The sequence below is a fragment of the Microchirus variegatus genome, assembly GCF_963457635.1.
Source record: "Microchirus variegatus genome assembly, chromosome: 9".
Lineage (NCBI taxonomy): Eukaryota > Metazoa > Chordata > Actinopteri > Pleuronectiformes > Soleidae > Microchirus > Microchirus variegatus.
Window position 1 is genome coordinate 29,317,114 of NC_139810.1, and position 23,946 is coordinate 29,341,059.

A 23,946-nucleotide genomic window follows, 5' to 3' on the forward strand; every position below is an offset into this window, starting at 1 on the left:
GTGGCGTTATGGACACAGCTAACCGCACACCTCTGCTACTTCCTTAGTACACCAATGCTTTACTTCTTTTTTTTTCACATAGATCTTCACTTCCTGAGACAAATGGAGGTCGAGGTGGTAAAAGGAAAAAAATGAATGGAATGAATGGCTACAGAGAAGAGGGCACTAAGGTCAAAGTGAACCAAATGCATAAATAAACATTTTTCAGCCTGTGATATGTTCTGGCCTGTCCAAATACATAATAAACATGAGGGGAGGAAAGTAAAGGTGTCATACCTACAGGATCGCTGTAGCCTGTGTATTTGTGTCTTTGTATCATGAAAGTCTGCCCAGGGTATGTGTGACTGAGGGTGACGGGGATGGACAGGCTAAAGGAGAGGGTGTTGGCACCGTTTGGTTCAGACTTAGTTCTGCTGCAGGATCAGGTTTTCCAGCTCGTCTGCCGAGCGGAGGAGGAAGGCCGCGGACTCCCGGTACCCAGCGATGAGCTGTCTCACCGCTGTGACCTCTGGAGGGCTGAGCTGAGCTGACGCTCCACCGCCACCACCTCCCTGACCGTGACTGTTGGCGCTGGAGGTGGAGTTTGGGCAGACGGACTTCATACTCAGATCTGTGGGACCTGTGGAGACGACCGGGATGGGATTTAAGCAAATAAAACCCGCAGCATAGGGTCAGGAGGCATCCTCAGTTTTTAAAATATGGCTATTGCAGAGTTCAACATGCAATCAATCCAATCATGAAGGACCACAATCAATATTATCACAATTCTGATCATCATCCTCAAACAAACACTCAAAAATGGGAAAACAATGTCTGCCATAACTCCACAAAAATATATCGCAATCATATTTCTAATGAGTTTAATGAGTTTAATGAGTTCTCAAGACTGGGCGAGAGGCGGGCGACACACTGGACACTGGACACGTCACCAGTCCATCAGACAAACAACCATCCACTCTCACACCTTTAATTTAGAGTGTCCAGTTTGAACTAATCCCCATATTTGCATGTCTTTGGACTGGAATCACAGGATTTACCAGTGAAATTAATTAAGGTTCCGCTCCAGTATTAACAGAGCTTTTTTTTTTTTTTTTTTTTTTAAACAACAAAAAACTGCATACATATTTTCTGGATGTATTCCAGTTAAGTGAAATAGAAATAATTATCCTCTATTGTCGTTAAAGCAAAGATAAAACAACAAATCTAATTGGCCTAAAACTTCTGCACAGTACTGTATACATATAAATACATATATATATATGTAGAGAGAGAGAGAGAGAGGAAAACCCAACACTAGGTGTCAGTGGAGAAAAAAGAAAGGAAGAAATCCCTGGCAGAACCAGAAAAAAAGAATGAAGAAACTATCACTTCAGATATGCAGGTGTGTCAGAGAACTCTGTATCTTTAAGGTAAATTGATCCATTTTAAATGCTTTCAAAAGATAAACGCTAAAATTTCTAAAAGTTAAAATGCTTGTTTATGCAGATATCTACTCAGTCAGTCACATAGCATCAACTCAATGTATTTAGGCATGCAGACGTTGCAGAGAGGAAGTATCAGTCTGAGGAAGAAAGGTGATTTAAGTGTGGCATCACTTTTGGTCGCAGATAAGGCTGGGCTGGATATTTCAGGAACTGCTGATTTATTGAGAATTTCATGCACAAACAAAAAAGAGAAAACATCCAGTGAGGAGCAGTTTCTCTGGGTAAAAATCAAGCCAAGGTTTGCAGAACCATATCTGAACACAGACTACATGAACCTGGTCTGCAGCAGCAGAAGACCACAGGTGTTCATCCTGCCACTTTATTAGTTTTTCCTCTGTACCTGGTTTTGTGAATCTTACCGTTGGTTTGTGCAGTTCCAGAGTTCTGCTGGTTGCTGCCGACGGTCCCATATCCTCGCAGGTTGTAGTTGAGGCCTCCGTTGGTGTAGAGCTGGTCCTGGGCAAAAGCTGCGCTGGAAATACAAAACGCCGTCTGGCCCACGGAGGACGGGTCCGTCGAGTTGGCCTTGTCAGCAGACACTGGCTCATCCTGTGAGAAATGAAACTGTTTCAGCGTGGTGGGGGCAGAATATAGAGTTTAATGGAGTTTGGTGTGACACTCGAATATAAATCAAAATGATGTATTCGTCTAAGGCTGAAACCCCTAGTTTCCCTTAATGATCCAAAGCATAAACCCTTATATACCCATACAGACCCTTAAGGGCCCTTAATTCTCCAAATTAGGTAATGTAGGCAAAACGGAAACAATACGTAAATTATGAGATCAGGGATTATTTTCAAATAATGAATTATGCTCTTTTTGGGTTTGTTACCTTGTAGCAGTTTTGTTAGATAGATAGATAGATAGATAGATAGATAGATAGATAGATAGATAGATAGATAGATAGATAGATAGATAGATAGATAGATAGATAGATAGATAGATAGATAGATAGATAGATAGATAGATAGATAGATAGATTTTTTTGCCATTCTCCTTGTAATTCCAGCTCTAACAGTTCTATTTTGTGTCTGTTATTCATGTGGATGCACCGTCAGACTCAGTGTTTTCCCTCAAGTGGCTTAACAATGTATGCAGATGGAACAAGAGCCTGTTGATAAATCACTGTGACACCACCCTGAGCTCCATCTTTGTGGCCCCAAGTCCTTTTTCCACTTTTTTTTTTTCCTTCTCATAACATTTTTTCATAAATGATGGATTGGACGGTGTTCTGCTCAGAACTGAGGGTGAAGCTATGCTCCACTGATGCGTGGTCATTTCATCACGTTCCAAAAACCCTGCTGGGCAGATTCACAAACAGCAACTGCCAAGACATTTACCGTCGCCTGGTAGACATCGAGCCGCATCCTCTTGGCAGCGTTTCGGGTCTCACTATCGCAGGCGGCAGCGAGGATGTTCTCAGCCATGGCAGAGGTGAGGTGAGGAGGTGTTGGTCGTATCTGGCAGCAAGGAGTCAGCAAGATTTTCACAAATCATGAACCAGAAACACTGTTTTTTCCTTTTTAAATTCACAAGTGCATGTTGTATTTATACAGATAACATTTAAAAGCTGGGAGGACTTTCTACCTCAAAACCTCCTTTTTTCATACGGCGACAGGATTTGAGGTAGGTGCGGATGCGCTTGCGGGAACGCTCCTGGAACTCTGGGAACTGACGGCTACAGGATTCGATAATGGCCTGGATCTTCTCCTTGGGCTGTTTGGAGATGGGCACCATGCGGTCCAGATTCTCATCCACAAACAGACGCACAAACATCTGACAGAGCCAGGGTGAGGGGGGAGGGGGAAGAGAGGATGTAGAGCAGAAAAATGGAGAGGGGGTGCAGGGTGGTGGGAGAGAGAGAGGGAGAGAGAGGGAGAGGGAGAGGGAGAGGGAGAGGGAGAGGGAGAGGGAGAGGGAGAGGGAGAGGGAGAGGGAGAGGGAGAGGGAGAGGGAGAGGGTGTGAGAGTTGAAAACAAAAGAGAGGAGAGGAATGGGGATGGGAGAGCATTAGAGGTAGAGAGGATAAAGAGGGAGGGGGAGGAGATGAAAACAAGAATATTGAAAATGGAGTCTTTGCTCATACGCAGGACAATATTACTGGCTTTTACTTATTTACTAATGTAATCTTTTTGTTTCCATTAGACTCAAAAATGCAATTTTCACAAAATAAAAAGAGAATGCTGAACCATTTGGACATGATGCTTTTATGTATAATATCTCACCATCACAAAAATGAACGTAATTCAAGAGGGAGACATTCAGCAGAGACACAAATAGGAAAAGCCGTCTGTTGTATTCACTGAGTATAAATGAAATGATACCATATATAACTGGGTGACTATGACTGGCCACTTACATTGAAGGCTTTAAGTCTCTCCGGGTCCATACCCTCAGCATCGTTAATCTTGTCGCTGTCATCGTGGTCGTCATGATCATCATCATCTTCATCGATTATCTGCGCCCGAGCAGAGGTCAAGTCCTCCACACTCATGCTCAGTTCAGTTTTCACAGAGTCATAGCTTCCTGAGCTGTAAGGAGGCGACTGCACACAGCCACAAACACACAAATGTAACACAAACATTATGCATTTCTACCTGAACACAAAGTTGGTTCTACACGAGAGAGGAGACGGTTAGATAGATGCACTCACCTTGTTGGCGAACTCTGTTTTGATGGGGTACTTCCTGTTTGCGTCTGCAGGGTAGGTGTTGGACAGCGAGCTTCCCACAGGCAGCAGTCTGTCACTCAGATTGACCGGCTGCTGATCCTCTGAGGACGACGAGGACGAGGTGGCGCTGAAGTCCAGGGGAGCGCTCAAGCCGTTCTCCGTCACCTCCCCATAAGGGGCCCCACCATCTGGGGGGTTCCCACTGGCGGCCAGTACCTCCGGCGAGGTCAGGGCCGGCAACCCGTTGGCACTGCCGCTTTCCGAGGAGTCGTCATCTGGCAGAGGGGAGGGAACAGGAGGACGGGGTTAGAGACGCAGACACACTGATGATCTGTGTGGACACTTGTCATCAGCACCATTTAGCTTTAATGTGGGTTTGTTGACTGCGATAGACACTATTTCTGTCCTGGCTGGCAGCAGAGTGGGTGTGTTAGCACAGGGGGCGGGAACATCCTGCCTCATGATGTTGTGCTTTCACAAACTCTAACCGAGTGTGAGTATTGGGGTCAACTATCAAGATAAATAAAAGTTAGAGAGGGGAAGAAACGGGAGAATCTCTAGAGTTTTTACAATGAACAGGGAAGGAAGTGAGACGGGGAGCGATGGGGGAAGGGAGCGTTCACTCCCTGTTGTGTGGAAATTATAGCTTTTTAACCCATTTTATGGCCATGTACTAATTTCACATGATAATTTCTACGTGTGTGAACACCACTTTTCACTGAAACCCGGTAATTCTGCCTTTCAGCACTTTGCCCCCATTTTCAGTCCTTTCTATGGTGGCGTCTAATCTGTGAAGGTTGACACCGGCCTTTGTCCTACTTCTTTAAGCCCTCTACCCTGAGCGAGAGAGAGGGGTGCACAATGGATTGGGGCTGCGATGGGTGTCCCACCCCCTGTAAGAGTGGATTTATTTGGATTAGTCCACTAAGAACAAGGCAAGCTGTTTCCTGTACGACACCATTTTTGTCCCCCCCCCCCCCCCCCCCCCACCTGTTTTAGGAGGATACAGTCGAACTCCAGATGTAAATAAAGCATAAAAAATAAAATCGATAGATAGATAGATAGATAGATAGATAGATAGACAGACAGACAGACAGACAGACAGACAGACAGACAGACAGACAGACAGACAGACAGACAGATAGATAGATAGATAGATAGATAGATAGATAGATAGATAGATAGATAGATAGATAGATAGATAGATAGATAGATAGATAGATAGATAGATAGATTTTGTGTCTGTTATTCATGTGGATGCACCGTCAGACTCAGTGTTTTCCCTCAAGTGGCTTAACAATGTATGCAGATGGATCAACTGTCAAAGGTAATGACGTCTCACCGTCCTCTTCTTTAATGGCAGCTGTCGTGTTGCTGACTCTCTCTCCGTTAGTTGGACTGGGTTCAGGCACTGGAGGCTGCTCGGCTGCGACCCATGTGGGTTCAGTGGTGTTCATTTCCTCGCTGCTCTCCGAACTGTCATCCTGAAGAGAGACAGAAGCGACAGAGGAAGAGAGAGAGGATTTCAAACATCATCAAAAAAGTATTTTTCCCTCTTGTCTTGTAAATCTGTTGTCTTTTTTTCTGTCAAAGAAGTTTTAAAGTTTGTTTTCAAACAACAATATTGAGGCCCTTAAAGTGATAATTGTCTACATCTAATATTAATAAAATAATCTTCATTTACATAGTACTTGTACAAAACAATGTACAAAGTGCTTAGCTTTGCAAACATTTAAATAAAAAAACAATAAAAATGCAACATACATAAAATGGTGGTTTAAGGCCTTGTTCTTAGTGTAATCAGTGTTGTTTTGTCGTCTGTAATTGTTGAGCCAAAGACAATTTTCCACCTCGGTGCACAGTAACAATTTATTCCATTCTATTCCATTTTAAAACTGTTGCAAGAAACCACGTAGTGTTCTTTAAAATCAGGTGAAATCACATCACACACTTCCAAATAAGCTAACAGATAAAAGTGTGAAGGCACTGACTCAGACTGTCGTACGTCCTCAGGCAGGTGTGCATATTAAGTCCATATAATAATGTTACTTCATCTTCAGCTGAAGGTTAGATTATTTCTTAGGATTCTGACAGTTAATAAAATGTGCTGAAAAACACAGAAACCTTGGACTTTCCCTGTTCAGTGATACATCTTTAAGAGCACTGCTCTTTTTAACTGTGTTGCAGAGAGAGACCTTACAGACGCCTGTCGTAGCACACTACAAATATGAGTAAACCAGAAGAGGTGAGGATTAGCCTCAAAGGACAGAGGAAATCATCTCACAAACTACCCAAAGGCTGTGAGTCCAGAACACGTTAAGGTAACATGGAAGGTGACTTCACTTGGCATCCATGCAGCGCTCTGTCATGTGTCAGCTGGCATCTCAGTCACAAGGAGGCAAGACTATGGTTGTGTGATGGGGACGAGGGCCTGAATTACATCTCATTCCTCCACACACGAGCACACAAAACAGGCGTAAACTCCTGGGAATATGCAGCCTTCCCTATGTAAGAGGTTTGAGGGAGACCAAAATGCTCAGTGACAGCTCTATTAGGCACCAAGTGAGCCATGGAGCATTAAAGAGAGAGAGAGAGAGGGTGCGACAGAAATAGAGAAGGAGACGAGAGAGTCTCTCTAATTACATTTTCTAAGTAGTTAGAAATGTAGCATCATCAATGTCTGTGTGTAAAAAAGAAAAGAAAAAAGATACTTGGAAAAAGTTGGGAGGATCTACTTTGAAAATTCACCATAAAATAGACAATAAAGACATCAAGGTGTCACCTTAATTTCCTTTTCCACTACTTTATGACACTGTAAGGATAGAGGATCATTGGTTTTAGTCATGTTATAGTGCTGTGTGAACAACTAGGCCTGTATCCAAGCTAAATATCACAATAAAGTGTGTCAGAAAAACATGATTTCATCAACTTAACACGTCTGTAGCTTGTTTCACATAGAAACTCAAGGTTGGCTGAGCTCTGCAAAGCGACAGGCAAAAAAAAAAAGATGAATTGTGACTGTGTGAGCTCTGCAAACAACCAGATAAAGATTCCACATTTGTCAACACAACAAAACCTGCTGCTCCTTTTCAAGCAGCCGCTGCTCTGAACACTAAAAACGCTGCAGCACAGATATGGAACAAATTACCAGAACGCTGAAATCACCCCGGCTCGTGGTTAATTATTAAATCATTGCCCATTTCGCTCTCAGTCTGCACACACACACACACACACACACACACAGATGTGACCAACACTCTGAGCATTTGTTAATTTGTACTCACCCACAAATCACAACCTGGGTCATTGTTCCGGATAATCCTAATTATGCGCGAGTGAGGTCTGTGTTATCATCATGAAGTATAGCGCTCAGCCTCTGCACTTTAGTGACAGGGGCTTGTGTGAGTGCTACTGTCACCGCTACACAGGGGAGTGGTCTCACACATGACGTCACGCTGAGCACAAGCTTTAGACTAATCCTCCTGTGGCACTCGACCAGCAGAGGACTAGTTAAAAAAGTTAACCCAAAGATGATCCCGACATCCTAATGTTGAGATAAGGAAAGAAAAAAGCAGGACATTCTTGTGGTGTATTGGAAGTTTAACAGTGGCGGATTTAATGGGTAATTAAGGGATTGAAAGAATCCACCAGGATGTCTTGGACCTTGTTGCCCAAACTTCACAAACATTTATTGTCCACTTGCAGGAGGAGGAGGAGGCTCTTACCCTTTCTGTGGTTGTCATGCACTGCAGTTTCATTTGTTTCAGGTAGGTGGCAGTAAGTGGCATGTTGTAATCAATGAGGTCTGGGGCCAAAGAAGTTGGTCTGTCATTTTCTGAAAAGCAGAAAAAAAACAAACATTGAAAACACAACAAGTTTGAAACATGAAACACTTAGATTAGGAATTTAGAAGTAGTACTTTTACTGTAAATACCATTTGATTATGGTGAAGTACATTTCAGGGGGAAATAATCTCAATAATGTGGCAGCTATGTTTATAAAATGTACACTTTACATACAACAGTTTAACTTCTAAAGTAAGATAATAGTAAAAGTAATAATCTGAATAATCTGAATTCTGAGTATAAAATACTTCGAGTGAAGTTTTGTTTATGCAGGACTTTCACTTTTAATGGAATACTTTTAATTATACATAAACCCAGATGGTGATACAAGTAATAAAGAGAGATATTAAATGTGAATATAAATGAATAATAACAACAATTAAATTATATATATATATATATATATATACATATATATGGGCTCTTATTCATCGTTATATTCATGACGTTGTGCACATGACATTACAAGCCTCTAACCACAAATCTAACAAAAAATAATATTTATTTAGTCATTTGCACACTTTTACTGTCAAGTTATTAGTTATATTTTTTAGTTAGAGTTTCTACAGTAATATGTGTTTTTGTTCCTAATCTTTTTCTAATCAATTCACGTCAGAGATTATACTGTATTATCCTTGGAAAGTGTAAGAAAGTGAAAATAAGTATTTCAGCAGTGTCTGAAATGAAAGTGGTGGACATCAAAGAACACACGTGAAAACTGACTTTAAACCCGTTGTTTTCCACTGGTTCTCGCTTTCAGGTTGAAATATTATTTCTGCTCTGTGCAATAGAGTTTGGATTAGGATTAGAACGGGACAGAGCACCAATAAATGCACCACCAACACAACTATTATAATAGCTTTTTTTTTTTTCTCCAATGAATCACTTTATAATTATTTAATCACACAAACAAAACATTCAAGCTGAAATGTTTGAAGCGTCCTGCAAAAGGAACTGAGTGCAGTCTCCACACTGGCCACTAGAGGGATTATGTGATCATTTTAGTGGCTCCCAGAGATGCAGTCCTCTTGAGTCTTTGTTACATCATGTTAGTGATGGACATACATACAATATGTTTTATTTATGATTAAATGAAAACTCTTGAAAGTGCAAAAAAAAATAACACCTATGAGGATAAACAGGACAAATGAGTATTTACCGTGTTTATCATTCAAATTAAATAAAATCTATGTGAAAAAAAACAAAGATTGTTCATAAATCTAATGATGATTTTTTTTTGCCCCTAAATGATTAATTAGAAGACTGATTGGTTAATAAAATCCCAGCATGCAACTCAACACAGTAATTAACCCGTCTCTGTGTCAGTATGTCAAATGGAACTGAGCACTACATGCTCTTAAAGGTTGATTTCAAAAATAGCATATCAGTTAATGATGTCTGCGGATTGAGCGAGCGATCCACGGGTCAGATGTGTGTCGTTACCTTTGAACTCTGCCGTGCTGGGGTTGATGTGCATCCTCTTCTGACACTCTCCACAGCTCATTAGGAACCGCGTCACCGCCTCTCTGGGCAGGAAGGCGTAGGTCTCGGCTATCTGTGTCAGGGGAGGGAGCGCAGCAGACGCGGGTTTTTAAAAAAGAAAAAGACTCAGGATGTGGCTGAATTCAAACTGTGTGCAGGTGTTCGCGTGTCGGTATTTGTTCCACATGCATGCGTGAAAGTTCGGAGTCGGTGATAATGTGTTATCTTGACGTGGCATGGGCAGGAATCCTCCCTGTGGGCGATTGCTCCTGCTTCTGGATGGCCTAATTCCAGCTCCGGGCCCCTGCACATTTCTGCTTTAGTGCTTTAAAGAAGCAGCGATGTTCATCTTTTTCATTTCTTTTCCTGCTCTCTGAGGTGCAGTCAACCTGTAGCTACACCTCTCTCTCTCTCTCTCTCTCTCTCATGTTCAGCGTTCTTCCCTGTTTGTCTCTGCTATGCCATCCTCTCCCATCCTCTCTCCTCCTCGCCCCCCTCTGGCGTTTCCCTGTAAAGTGCGACCTTCATGTGACCATGGAGAGGCAGCAGGGGTGCCCACCCCCACCGGCCCGCTACCACCATCACCAATGCCACAGCTTCCTATCCCCTTTGCCCCCACCCATCATGGACCCTTGAGGCAGCTGAGCGGGAAAGGCCACCCAGAGGAGCATGCACCTCCCAGAAGGCCACAGTGACAGTTCCATATTATGCCCTGCCCCAGTGATGCTGCCTCCTCAAAAGGGTACACGCTATGAGACGTGACAGGACCTCACTACAGGGCAGGAGGAATTTGGCTCTATGACTATTTTCTCCACCTCTGCGGGGGGAGGGAGGACAGCAGGGGCACCAAAGTCCTGCAACAAGCCCCTTAACACTGATTGATTGTACATGTGAAAACAGAAAGTTTCAAGTTTTATTGCCGCATCTATTTACGATATAGAGAAATTCACAGTTGCAGTGCAGAAGAAAGAAATGTACACACCGAAACCAAGACTATACAGTTACAGTGACGTATAAATACTAAGTCGTGTAGCTTAAAGTACAGATTGACAGATCTAAATAATATTTCGTGTAAATGTAATAATGTGAAGGATAGCAGCACATTTGCATATTCTCCTAAACTCGTGGTTTCGGCCCCTGGCTCCCAACACAGATGAACACAAAGCCTCTCAGTTTTGTCGGGACACCATCACACACTCACACCTGAGACCACACATTTGTTTACATACACCAACTATAGAGACTGTGTTTGAAACATCAATAATTATGATGAGAACTAAGCACTGTTGTTTGCCTCATTTGTAAACCTGGTATTTCCTGAGAGCTACAACCATTTTTATATGTATAGTCTGTGTCTTTTAACATTGAACCTCTGCTGGGATTCTTTAAAACCAAATGAAGGGAGGATATTTGGACACAATGCTAATTGCACAATGTAATTACATCCAGCACATGAAATACACACGTTAACACGTTCACAATGACTATGCAAGTTTTACCTGCTAAATCATTGGTTGGTGATATCTGACTGACAGACCAAATGTGTTTATGTACGGTTTATCTCGTCCTATGTGTCCTTCTGCAGGGAAAAGATGCAGCTTTTATTGCATATTGCAGGTGGAGTTCTTGTTTTTAAAGACACATAAGTCGGTTCTGTCTTTGTTTATATACAAAGGTGAGGTCAATATTTTGGTTCAGAACAAAATATGCCATTGACTTATGTCAGGGTTTCTCAGAGGATGACTCTGCAGCCACTAGTCAAAAATTCCACTTGATTTTCTACTGATGTTGGATTTGAGACTATATAATTAAACAATGATGCACACTCCCCATGACATTCACCATTGTTTTCTGCTAGTAGTGGTGTTTAGTGGCAGGTGTTCTGCTGTCTTCTTCTAGATTTAATCATCCATTACCCCCTTTCAAGAATGATGGAAACCCCACATGTCACGCTAACTGGTGCCTCACTGAGGAAGTTGCAACGGCTGTATGTGAAATCTGTTTCCTCACCGCTTTGTAGGTCTTCTTTTGGCCTGCGTGTTTGGGCGCTCTGCCGGGGTCGGCGCCCATCTCCACATGCATGGCATAGATGATGTCAAAGAAGTCTTCGACCACAGCTACACGCTTCAGGGACGAGTTGTCCTGGGCCGAGTTTCCATCCGAACACTGAAAGACACAGAGAGAGAGAGAGAGTGGAGTTTAGTTTAATGTTCCACCCACTCAGGCTCACAGGGGTGAGAGGTTTGTGTCATCTACAGTAGAGAAACGTTGAATATTAAGTCTGGAAAATACAGATTCCTGCGTCCATGAGCCATGGGGTCAGGTGGTTACGGACACCTCACAAGGTCCAGGAGTCATTCACTGTTTCAGATTCTCCCTCAGGTGGAGCAGCCTCGCCCACCCCCCCCCCCCCCCCCCCGGCTTGGGTCGCCAACCATCACCCCGTGTCTCTGTCAGGCTTAAAAATAACATCACCAACACTGTACAAGAACAACAGTCCCTCCTCCTACCACCACCTCTGGCAGCCATTCTGCCTCCCATACTGCTGACCCTGTCGCCATAGAAACTACCGCTGATTTCTCCCGGGCAGGTGTGCTGGGCAAAGGGTCATGTGACACACCATAGAAGTGGGATTGCCAGGACAACAGCCTCCATCCACAGCACCACATGGGGCTGTCCTCTTTTTCTTCTTCTTCTACCTCCATGTTTTTTTTTTCTACAGGTAACTCTTTCATTCCCTCATCACGAAGCAGTCAACACTTTGCCTTCACCGCGAGATCTTATCATTATATTCCAGCACCTGCTGTTATTTTCAACGTAAAGTGTCTCAGCAAACCATAAAAATGGAACTAATGGATTTGGAGTTTTTAATTAGTTTTTTTTTTTCTTCTTCTTTCTTGCAGTTCGAGAGTCCACTTCCTCCACGCGAATACGGGACATGCGCTGACATTTTATGGAGATTGGGTTCTAGGTGGGGAGTGATCTTTTCCCTGTTTGTGTGTGAGCGGAGGATCCCGAGTTCAAAAAGTTGTCCCCCTGGCACTGAGGTGGTATCACACTCCCTCCTCCTCCTCTCCCTGACATTTCTGCACAGTTTCTGAGAGCTGACATTTCATTTTCCCCAACTGTGTACTCTTTCCTGCCTCCATCTCTCTATCCCCCCTTCTCTGTCCCTTCTTCCCGTCTTTCTTTCTTTCTTTCTCTCCTCCCTCCTCGTCTTTCTCCTTGCTCCTGCTCTCCCAAGTGCGAGGTAATGATCGTTGCCATGGCAACTAAAGCCAGCTCACAGAGCGGGTTTGTTTTAATCCGGCCCCTCTCTCCCTATCTCTCTCCCTCTCGCTCGCCACTCTCCCTTGTCAACATGGGCTAAATGTAATGATAATAAATGAAATAATAGTGATCCCCCTCCTCTTCATCACAGCTGTAATCTATCGCAGTATCATCATCATTCCCCAGGTGACATCACCACCACCACCACCACCGCTGCTGCTGCTGCTTGGGACAATGGTGTCAGGTCCATTCACACTGGATTTAGATAATCTCATAGAACTGTGGGGTGTGCAGCAGAGCACCCACACGGCTGCTGCTGCTGCTTCTCCACTGAATTCTACCACAACAAAAATATCTAGCACACACTCCAGGGATTCCAACACAAAACAGCCATTGCAGACCAAGCTCGGCTAATTCTGCAGCAACCAATATTTGCTCTAACTATCTTTTTTTTTTTTCATCCCACATTACTCTCTTGATTAACTGATTAATAATTTGCCCAATCGAATGTTAAAAAAAAGATGATTTTTCAATGTTATTGAATTATGTAGCCCAATATCACAAATGTGCCTCTTGTTCAGTCTCTTTGCTGACTCTTGCCTTGTGATAAGGTACAACGCTCTGAACGTAAAACATCTTTAAATGTAAAAAACTTAAAAATATTTAATGTAAAGTGATATTAAATAGTGAATAATCCACATTAGAGAAGCTGGAAGTAGAAACCGTTAGTCATATTTGCTTTAACAATGATTTAAATGTTTAAAGAATTATCAGATGTAATTGTTGCAGCATTGCTAAACTGCAATGAATAGATAATACATTTCTTAATTGGCAAGTGATTAAGTGTGCGTCATTTGTAAAGAGAAAATTTCCGCACACTCTGAGGTTAAAGTTTCTCTAAAGTGACAATTTGACACTTTTCAGTGTCATATCGGATTGAAAACAGAGTATTTTTAGAGGTCAGGCTGCTGGTTCTATGTGAAACTGTTCTTGCAGCCTCTAAAGGAAATGGTATGTGATGTTTGGAGTTCGCTCAGATTGTAATAATCTACCTGCAACTATGTGATCCGGTCTTCTCATTGTAGGATTCACTGCAAATCTGCATGATCAGCAATTACTATGTGATTATTATACTGTAATTGTTGAATTTATTGTGACTGAAGATCATTTGTTATGACATATAAGGAGCTAAACCTACCAATTTTCTCTCTGTGTCCCATGTTTGTATTTTAATGCCTCGTCTGCTCTGTGATACTTGTTCTGCATGATGTGTTGTGTTTAAATTACATCAATGTTGAATCAAAAGCCTTAAAAGTTACCTTAAAAGTGAGATTGCACACACATTTTTCAATTTTCTGATGTTTTACACATAAAGTGTTTAATCAATGACAATTCAGTTAATTGCTAATTGTGAAGCTAACACTGCTAATCCTCGAGTTAAAGCTACGGTGCACTGGATGTGATGGTGAAGTTGCATATTGTTGCACATCGACCTCGCTTTCCAAGCATATGGTGGCCTTTAGGTGGTAATAAAACACAAAATGTCTCGGTGTTTGTTTTGGTCGCACGTGCTGGGATCTGTTCTCATCGTAAATATGACGAGCTAATTCTAACTAAACAAAAACACAATCATATCACACTGGTGTCCATAATATGTGCCATTATTTATTGTGTATTATCCTCTAAATGAGTACATAAGCTACACAATTGACACCACGTTCTGTTGAAGAAGAGCCAAAACTATGGTTGCACACTATATTCTTACTTCCTGGTTAGCTTCACTCGGTAAACCGAAATAATATGTCCACTTTCTCTATACAGTCTATTGTGACTACAAATCTAAATATTATATGTTCTATTTCTGTCGATAGATTCCTCTAAAATCCTAAACACTGGACCTTGTCTTCCTTTAGCCACCACATCCAGTCCTTTAGCTGAAGGCCTCAGCAAATACAAGCTTTTATTTTTCCAAACACAAGCCAACTCGGAGGTAAACATTCCCATCTAAACACAGCATCATGTGCATGTGTTTTTATGTTCACTCCATGTCTTCCAGGTGGAGTCTGTAGCTGAGGCATCTCAGAGGAGAACAGCTGTTGAATGGCGCTGTTGATGTTTGGTCTCACATCAACAGTGTGCCATTTTAAAGAGCAAAGGAGACGTGTCAGCATCCCTAATCACCACCAACGCTGCAAAAACTCTCTCGCCCCCTTCTTCTTCTTCCCGTCTCTCCATCTTTCTAATCCTGTAGGACTTTGCTCTCCCCAGCCACTGTACAACCAGCCCCCATCCCCTCTGCGTGCTCTCCCTGTCCCGCACCAAACCGCTCTGTTGCTAGGAGACTGGAGGGGTTGAGTCGACTGCCCCCACCCCCGCTGGCAGTCACACAAACACACTGTAGCAGGGAGTCACTGAGGGGAGAGAGAGGAGCAGTCCTGCACTCAGGCAGGTCAGGAGGAGGAGGAGGAGGAGGAGGAGGAGGAGGAGGAGGAGGAGGACGACGACAAGGAAGAGGAAGAGGAAGAGGAGGGGTGGGGTTCACTGGAAGCAGCTGGGTCACAAAGACAAACCCGGCAAAGACAGAAACAGATGCATCAGACAGGAAATTACCAACGAGGCGAGAAACGAGAAAAAAATCATCTGAAATGTGTTTGCTTAGCATTGTAGTTAACTTTTAAAGTCGATGGCTGCACAGTAAGTAGCTTAAGTTGTGACAGTAGTGATGGGTCTCTCTCTCTCTCTCTATCTGTGTGTGTGTGTGCGTACACACGGCAAGATGGCTGTGTCAACAGTACTCATGACTCAGATTATCTCACTGCAGATGTGACAACAGGTCATCTTTTAAAGCCCCATCTCCCCTCTGTAAATCTATCAACTGGTTAATGGCACATAAATGGGACAACCCTTGCTTCTCCTCTCGCTCCTTTTCCCTCTCTCTCCTTTTCTGACAGCACACGGGAAGATGATCACTACCAAAAACAAAATTGGCTGAGAGGCTTTCATATTGTGCCATTTTTGTCAAGAGAAATGAATCCACCCCCTCCCCCCACACACACACCCCTTCCTATTTCTTCTTCTTTTCACCATCATTTTGTTTTAATCTCTGCCTTCATTCATGAAGCTCTGTCATTAAATCTACATTAGGTTCTCCAAGCTCTGCCCCTCTGTCTGTTGTCCACCCGTGTGTGTGTGTGTGTGTGTGTGTGTGTGTGTCTTTTTCCCTTGGCTGCTCCCATGATGAACATTATTTGATAGAGTGTGTGACATCCCCAATATCCCACTGAGCCTGAGACACTGACAGTCCCACTGGTCCGGCAAACTGACACTGTTGACGTTCCAGTCACTGACTCAGAATGCTATGTAAATGACTTGCACATACATCATCACATCCCAGAGTCCATTTCCGTCAATTTCAGGCTATTACCACACACTGTCCCAGTTGGTTAAATGTTGGCCTTGCAAAAGTATTAAAATGACAGTAGTGGTGTGGTCGGAAGATTATCGCTCACTCTCTTTCTCTGTGTGTGTGTGTGTGTGTGATGTGCGCGGAGCAGAACTCAGACTATCTCCCACACAGGGGGGAGGCCCCCGGGCCAGTTAAAAATGGTGTTAATTTCTCCTCCTATGGGAAAGCAAAGAACGGTCTCTCCATGGCAACAGAGAGGGTGCTGAAGGGAGGAAACACAGAGCAAGCGATCAGCAACCCCCTCTTTGTACGTGCACACATCCATGTCCAAAGTACAACGACGCGAGCTTCGCAGCCCCTTCTTCTTCTTCTTTTTTTGGTTTACAGTAACATATTAACATCGAGAGACGATATATATACTGACGTGAGCTCATTTCTCAGCGATAACAATGCTCCCGTAGCCTCAGACCAACACGTCTCCACCTTTAGACTCTCTAACAGGATGAAACCAAGTCCTACGGCGGCACACGAGACACGGATCAGGTGATTTCTCTGCTGCTCTGATGTCGAATGAGTCGAGAACAGTCGGATGATTCCTGTCTGGGGTGGGGATCATTCGCAGTTTGAACCCATGAGCGTTAAAACTCATGCTTTACCCCTTATAAGGAGAGAGAAAGCGAGGGGGGGGTTAGACAAAAAGCATCAGACAAAAGCACTGGAGATTCGGTACGTGGAAATAGCATTAATGCAAATGCTGCTGGATAATAGGGCCAGTATTCTTTTGACTCTGTGGCCCTTCCACAAAAGAGGAGCTCTCTGGGGAAATGTGGACTAATTAATCAGATAATAATGATGATGTTCCTCTTCCCAGCTGATGGGGAGGCAAAATGATCCCAGGCCAATTTTCTATAGATTAGAGGTGGTTTATGGGTTTCTCTACGCGAGGAGAGGACGTCCCGAGAAAGACGAAGACAACAGTCTGTGACAGTCATGTTCAAATGTATCTGGTCCTGTCACTATATATGTCTAATATATCGATGAGACTCATTAATCATTTAATTGCTTTGTCAATTAAATTCTAATTTAAAAGACATTTTCAGGGTCAAAAGTCCAAATGTGGAATTGAAAATGTTCATGATGCTGCTTATGGAGAAGACAGAAATCTATATAGAGTTTGTATTAGTGGGCGATTGATTGATTTTTTTGATTGGGAAAATAGTTTACCACTATTTTAATAATAGTTTTATTACTTATTATATTATTTATATTTACTCTGTAGGTTGTGCCCCTTATTTCCAATGAATACATTTTTTTTGATCTGCTTATTATTTTTTAGCTTTAGGACAGTTTTGGACTCTTCGTGTAAGCTAGGTTAAAGGTGCTAATCAGATTCATGATTTGTGACGGCACATCACAGACTCATGATGTCGGGCAGCTACTGTATATGAACTCTCTGTGAAAGCATGCCCTCTAACAACCTGGTTGTGAGAGATGTACAAAGATATTTACAGATTTCAGTTGGCATGGCAACTGAAAGCGACAGTTTGCACTATTAAAACATTCTCTGTTTCAGCATCTCCTTTCAGACTGGCTGCACTCTGACTCCGCTCGTCTCGGGGAGTGCTCGTGCTCGCCGCGGTGCATCTCTGTGTCTGTTTCTGGTCCTATTCCCCTCCTCCTCCTCCGCGGAGTCCTCTAATCAGGACATAATGAGAGCTAAACGAGGTTGCAACGTTGGATGCTCTGAACACTGCGAAGACTCTGGGTTGTGCAGAAAGAGGGTGAGACGGCATGGAGGGTGGGGGGGGGGGGAGACAGAGATGGACAGAAAGCACAGAATGAAAATCATTCTGTGTCCGGCTTGAAAAGAGGCATCGACACTGAGCCTTTACTACTGTGCCCACTCTTTCTGCCTGGCCACACACTGAAGTCTCCTTGTCTGCTTCACTGACACATAGAAGAGACCTCCTCTGTCTGCACATCAGCCACCACCATCCATCCCTACCCCCACCCAGCCTGCCCCCTGCACAGAAACTTGGCACACCCTGGGAGCAGCTGCAGCGGGGGCTTCCAATGCTCAAGCTCCAGAGACACACCCCCGACCCTGCAGCCGTGGGAGGAGGCAGTGGCACTGACCGTTCGTGTGTGTGTGTGTGTGTGTGTGTGTCACTTTTCCAGCGACCCAGGACGGACTATTTATAAAACTATCAAAGTCAGGCTGAATCCAAAGTCATGATACGACGGTCACGTGCACGTAAACCCGCTCGATCTTTGGCGTCTGACTCATTGTTAGCAGCAGCTTGTGGTGGCTGGTGTTTTTTTGTTTGTACTTTAAATTTCCCAAGTGGAGCTGAGTCAAGGGGAGGGTTTTCCCACTGCCGCACAATATTAGCCGCGAAGCATGTGCTCCCGTGAGCTGTGCACTTAATCAGCAGAGACGTCGCTTTTCTCTGCCTCTCCTCTGTTTTCTTAGCGGGCCTCCGACAAAGATATCAGCTCAGCAACCTACAGACATCACAGTGTCCTGGAGACAAACGGAGCATGCGTGTCAGTTTATTAGGTACAGCACAGAAGCTACAGTGCTGTCCTGACATAAATCGTACCGTTTATCATCAGTCAGTGGACAGGCAGCTGTATTCACACACTCAATTTGTTTTATTTACTCCACCCTATTTATTATTAATGAAACTATCAGGGTTATCCCAACACAGCAAAACTAACCAAAAACAAACAAACACAATCACCTGATATAAAAGTGTTTACAAGTGCTCCAATAGGTTTAAAAAATGTATGAAAGTAAAAATCCAACTAAAATTTTCTTTTTGGGAAAATTATTAATTTAATCAATCTGTTGATTATTTTTCTCAACTAATAGTTTGGTTAAAATATCATGTTTTTTAAACCTGGAAATGATGATGTTCTCAAACGTCTGATGATTTATTTGTTATATGGAGCAAAGAGAGCAGAAAATATTCACATTTAAGAAGCTGGAAAATCTGAGAAACTTGTTTGAATTCTTTAAAAACTGATTAATCGATGATCAAAAAAATAGTTAATGATTCAGTTAGTAATCCACTAATTCATCAATGAATGTACAAAGTACAGTAAAGTATCAGATAATTAAAAAATCTCAGAAGTACTAAATATTGCAAAGTTAATTCCCCCCAAAATTGCCTATGTATTAAAATCTCATATACTGTGATGTCTGTAAGCAGCATTATTCAAAAAGTAAACAATGCATTTTGATTTTGAATAATTTTGGGACGTAGGTTATGAAATGATTGAATTTCAGTGATGAGCTGGATACGAAAAACTATGTTTGTGTCACAAACATTTCAAGATTTCAGGAGCCGTCTGCACCTGAAGAGAAAGATCACACCTGCACCTGAAACATAATATAGAGGAGATTAGCAGACCTTTGTGAAGACACTTGGCCTTAAAATCTAAATGGTGCCTCTGCACAGGTGTAGCACCTGTGGAGGGACCAGCACTGTTCAAGTCAAATCAAAGGATTCGCTCTGTAATCGGTGCCAATATCTCCTGCTGCAGAAAATGTGTTCCTGCTCTTTGTGGTCAAGAGAGACTCGATCTGTCCCAGCAGCAGGTCAGGTGTTAGTGGGTGGAGGTGGTGGAGGTGGGGGGTGGGTGCATCTTCCCCTGAGAACGCTTATTTAAAATGGTGGTTGCCTCCTTGCCGGCACAGCAGCAGGCCCACTAACGCCACCACAGAGACGCGCAGAGAGTTCATCGTGTGTGTGTGTGTGTGTGTGTGTGTGTGTGTGTGTGTGTGTTTAATCTCCTGTTGCAAAAGAATAATGTGTGTGGTTTTAACCTCTTTAATCTCGGTCATGACATGAAAGCGTGTGCAGGTGAAGTCATAGCTCTGACTCCGGGGCGTGTGTGTGTGTGTGTGTGTGTGTGTCTCCATCAGTCCCGTGCAGACCCTTTTGTTTCCGCCACAGCCCCTCACGTGACGTGGTCCCCAATTACGCACAGCTGCCCTCTTTCAAATGTAGATTTTTTGTGTTTAACGATTTAAATATTGTACATTTATTTCCCCCCCTTTCTTGCAGAGAAAGCTCGGTGTAGGAACGCGCACAATGGGCTAAAAAAATGCAGCAGCAGAGACAGTCAGAGCATCCTGGACTGTACAGGTGTTGCCAGAGCAACGAGTGCCTGCGATCCGCATCCTGCCCAGGACAATGAAAAGTGGGGTGAAAACACTCGGGCTGACTCCACACAATGGTTTTCTTTTTTCCCTAGAAACATAATTAGAATTTAGTATTTTGTAGGGTAACATTTGCTTTTCTCATAGTAAGAAATGTTGCCGACGCGCGCGCGGACACGGTCCCCCTTTTTTTTCTCTCTCTCTTTACACGGGACAGTGACGGCGCGTGCTCCCCTTTGTCGCTCCCAATCAAACCTGAGCTTCTCAGCACAAAATGTGTCATCTGTCATTTTGTGTCATTTTAAGTCCACGTTACGGGTCGTGCTTTTCCGCTGCGGGACCGCACCGGACATTCCCGACCCACCATCACCAACATGCCGTTGCATCCATCCATGCACGCGCGCACGCACTCACAGTATCACCACACCATGTTACACGAGACCTTAAAACGACACTGTTCACACACAAAAAACACACACAAAAAAAATGTTGTCACTATAGTCAAATGAGCTCTCGTGCACTCTCTGTCTCGTGCGCCACTGACAGGACTTCAACCTCACCGCCGAGATCGCTATGCACGATACCTTCAACCACTGCGATTGCCAGGAGGCACCGGCGTTGCTATGGCAGCAAGGGATGAGACGTTACAGGGGCTGTTCTGGTTGGGATGTGGACAAAGTGAATCTTTAACAGGCGTGAGGAGGAAGAGGAGGAGGAGGAGGATGAAGAGGGCGAGCCGGGACCATCACACACTAACAAGTTGTCATTTTATTCATGTGACAGGTGCATGTGTGCGTGCAGCCTGATATAATGACAACTTAAGAGGCGATATAGGCGGCAACGGGACATCTCGTGTGCACGTGTACACGCACACACAAACACAAACACGCACATACACACACACACACACACACTTTACCGTTGACTTGACCGGTACATATAGGACGGGTTTCCCTGGAGCCCCCTTCTTGTTGTGCTCTCCCAGAACGTTGGTCCCGACCTGAAATCCTTTGGACTTCACCCAAAATTTGAATTTGGCGTTGATGTGGCTGTTGTCGACGTACACGCCGTCCGACTCGTCGTTCTGCAACAGTGTCTGCATGATTTTGTTGTATTTTCGCCGGGTGACCGTCTTTGTTTTACCGGAGTCTCCATAAGTCCGGAGACACCAGTCCTGAAATTCACTGAACATCTCCGCCTCCAACACGACCGGACTCCGGCTCCTTTTGGAGACATCCACGCACGCCTTTTTCGTTGCCATCTCTCTCTCTCTCTCTCTCGCTCTCTCTCTGTCTGTCTGAACCCGTTCAAACAGCTCTGGCTAATAAAGAAACACACTTGAACTGGTCGATGTTCCTCCTCTCCTGTCCACCGCTGTCCCGCGTCCTGGAGGGCTTGGTTTCAGGTTCTGGGACGCTGTGCTCCCCGTGGATCGTCAGCAGAAGTGACCCGGACAGCAGCGGCAGCAGCAGCACACCTGTTTGCAGAGAGAGAGCCAGTGCTGTCCCGAACCGCAGCAGTGAGGGAAAAAAAATGTCACTTCCTCACATCATCCGCTGAGGAGCAGAGAGGGGGGCTGTCCTATGCTGAGCGGGCATCTCCCACCTGTGCGTAAAACCCTCTCCACTGAGGCACACGACGAAAAAAAAAGAAGAAGGGGGGAAAAACCCACACAGTCCTCGCTTAACAACAAAGAAGACAAACCAAAACGTGGAAACACGTCGCTCTCAGTTTTTTTTTATCGCCCTACTTCTCTAACAGACAACACTATTTTCAGATGCAGGTTGCTCGACCAATTACAAAAAGAGAAAGAAAGCGCAAAGATGCGCACGATGTCCGCCCGTGTTGCCACATATCCGATCAACATGCGCCATTCCTGCTCCTCCTCACACCTGTTTGAATGAGATTTGCACGTTCTTTTATCCCGTAAAAAAATACACGTTCATAATCAGCATTTCACTAACTGACTTAAACTGCTGCAGAGTGTGGGCTCATCACAGAGTGAGGCAGGATGTGTTAAAAACACTGATAACTCAAGGTATGATTTGACTAGAAATGTGGGCAAAAGTCTTTATAAAAGACAATGTTCTTTCATTAAGAATGTATTTAACTCACTGGGACTTTTGTGTCTATGTCATGCCACTATTAAAAGGTTGTTTTATCTACATTATCTCAATGTAAATGTGCATAAAAGACAATTTTTACTGAATTGTAAAGTTGATGTCACTTCTTAATTCCAATAATAAGCATTATACATTTAACAAAAACTGCATTTATTTTTAGCAAAGGACTATGTGACTGCTGTTTCTGCTCCATCACTTTTCTGTGCAGGGACAAAGGGAGTGAAATCTGTTCAGCCACAAAATTGGGGCTTGAATAACCCAAATATTTGTCTGTGTTGTACAGATGTGAACAGATGTTTGAGGACGGAGACGCAGGAAACTGCACACACACTTAACACCCAATGTGGGAGTTTTGTCCCAGTTCTGCTTTCATTGTGTGTGTGTGTGTGTGTGTGTGTGTGGTGTTCGGACATTTTCTGGCATAAACACTGAACTTGTCAGGACCAACACCTGGTCCTAATGAAGCAGAACCTCATTTCTGAGGGACTGGTTAAGTTTAGGGCTAAGATTGGAATCGTGGCTTGTGGTTCTGCATCCACTGGTTATGGTTAAGGTTATGGATTACACTTTGATTAGGCTGTCCAAATGAATGGAAGTCAACGCAGTGTCCTAAGAAGAATAGCTGCACAAACGCATGTGTGTGTGAGAGAGAAAGATTCCTCCTGGCCTGTGCATTACAGGCCCATGCTGGCGGTGGCTGCTGTTGCCATGACAGCAGCTCAGCAGTGTCTCCGGCCGTGCAGAGGGTGAGTGGGATGCCCCATCCTCATCTCTCCATCCTGACTCAAACAATGGTACGCTGGACACAAAACCCCAGCATCACCGCCGCCACCACACCCCCACCTCACCTGAATGACAAACAGGAAAACACATGGTGTTTGTGTGTGTGTGTGTGTGTGTGGTGAACAGTCGGGGCCTTTTGAGAGCTGTTTGGTTTCATGTCATTTCATCATTTGGTCTCCTGTCTCAGGACTGGCCTGCATGTGATCCTTATCCATCCCTCAAGGGAGGAAACACACGTCCGCACTTTTATTTTGAAAGTTTCAGTCTCAGACACAAATCTGTTGTCGTTGTCAAGCTGCATACGAGACTGCATCTGCGTTAGATTAGTCCACCAAAACTTTTATACCTGTGTTTTACCTAGTGAACTCTTTATGATTAAGGCAGTGACAGTCAAATAAATACCAACAACTATACCATTGCACTGTCAAAATAGTTTTTAACACTCGTTTTTGTCTTGAAACTATCTTGGGACCTGTCCAGTTAAGCCACGTCATCAAAAATGATGCTTAAACATGAGTTAATTCACAATAATGCTAATACAGCACAACGTGAAGAGAGTATAAAGTATTATTTAGATGCTTCAATTGCATTTTTCTGACTTTGTTTGTCTCCATGAGGACTACTGGTCCTGACAAGTTCAGTGTTTATGCCAGAAAAGGTTCCAGAGCAAACACACACACACACACACACACACACACACACACACACACACAC

At 43.7% G+C, this 23,946-nt stretch overlaps 1 protein-coding gene across 1 annotated transcript; it reads right to left on the reverse strand.

Moving 5' to 3' along the window:
- Positions 1-404: 404 nt before the first annotated feature.
- On the reverse strand, positions 405-21,587 carry nol4la (nucleolar protein 4-like a; the record flags this gene model as incomplete). Its single annotated transcript, XM_083895138.1, has 11 exons — positions 405-619; positions 1,844-2,033; positions 2,825-2,944; positions 3,072-3,260; positions 3,844-4,029; positions 4,138-4,430; positions 5,498-5,639; positions 7,881-7,990; positions 9,444-9,555; positions 11,493-11,648; positions 21,246-21,587. 11 exons carry the CDS (start codon positions 21,585-21,587, stop codon positions 405-407), a joined length of 2,055 nt encoding a protein of 684 aa, XP_083751264.1.
- Between the last annotated feature and the right edge of the window lie 2,359 nt (positions 21,588-23,946).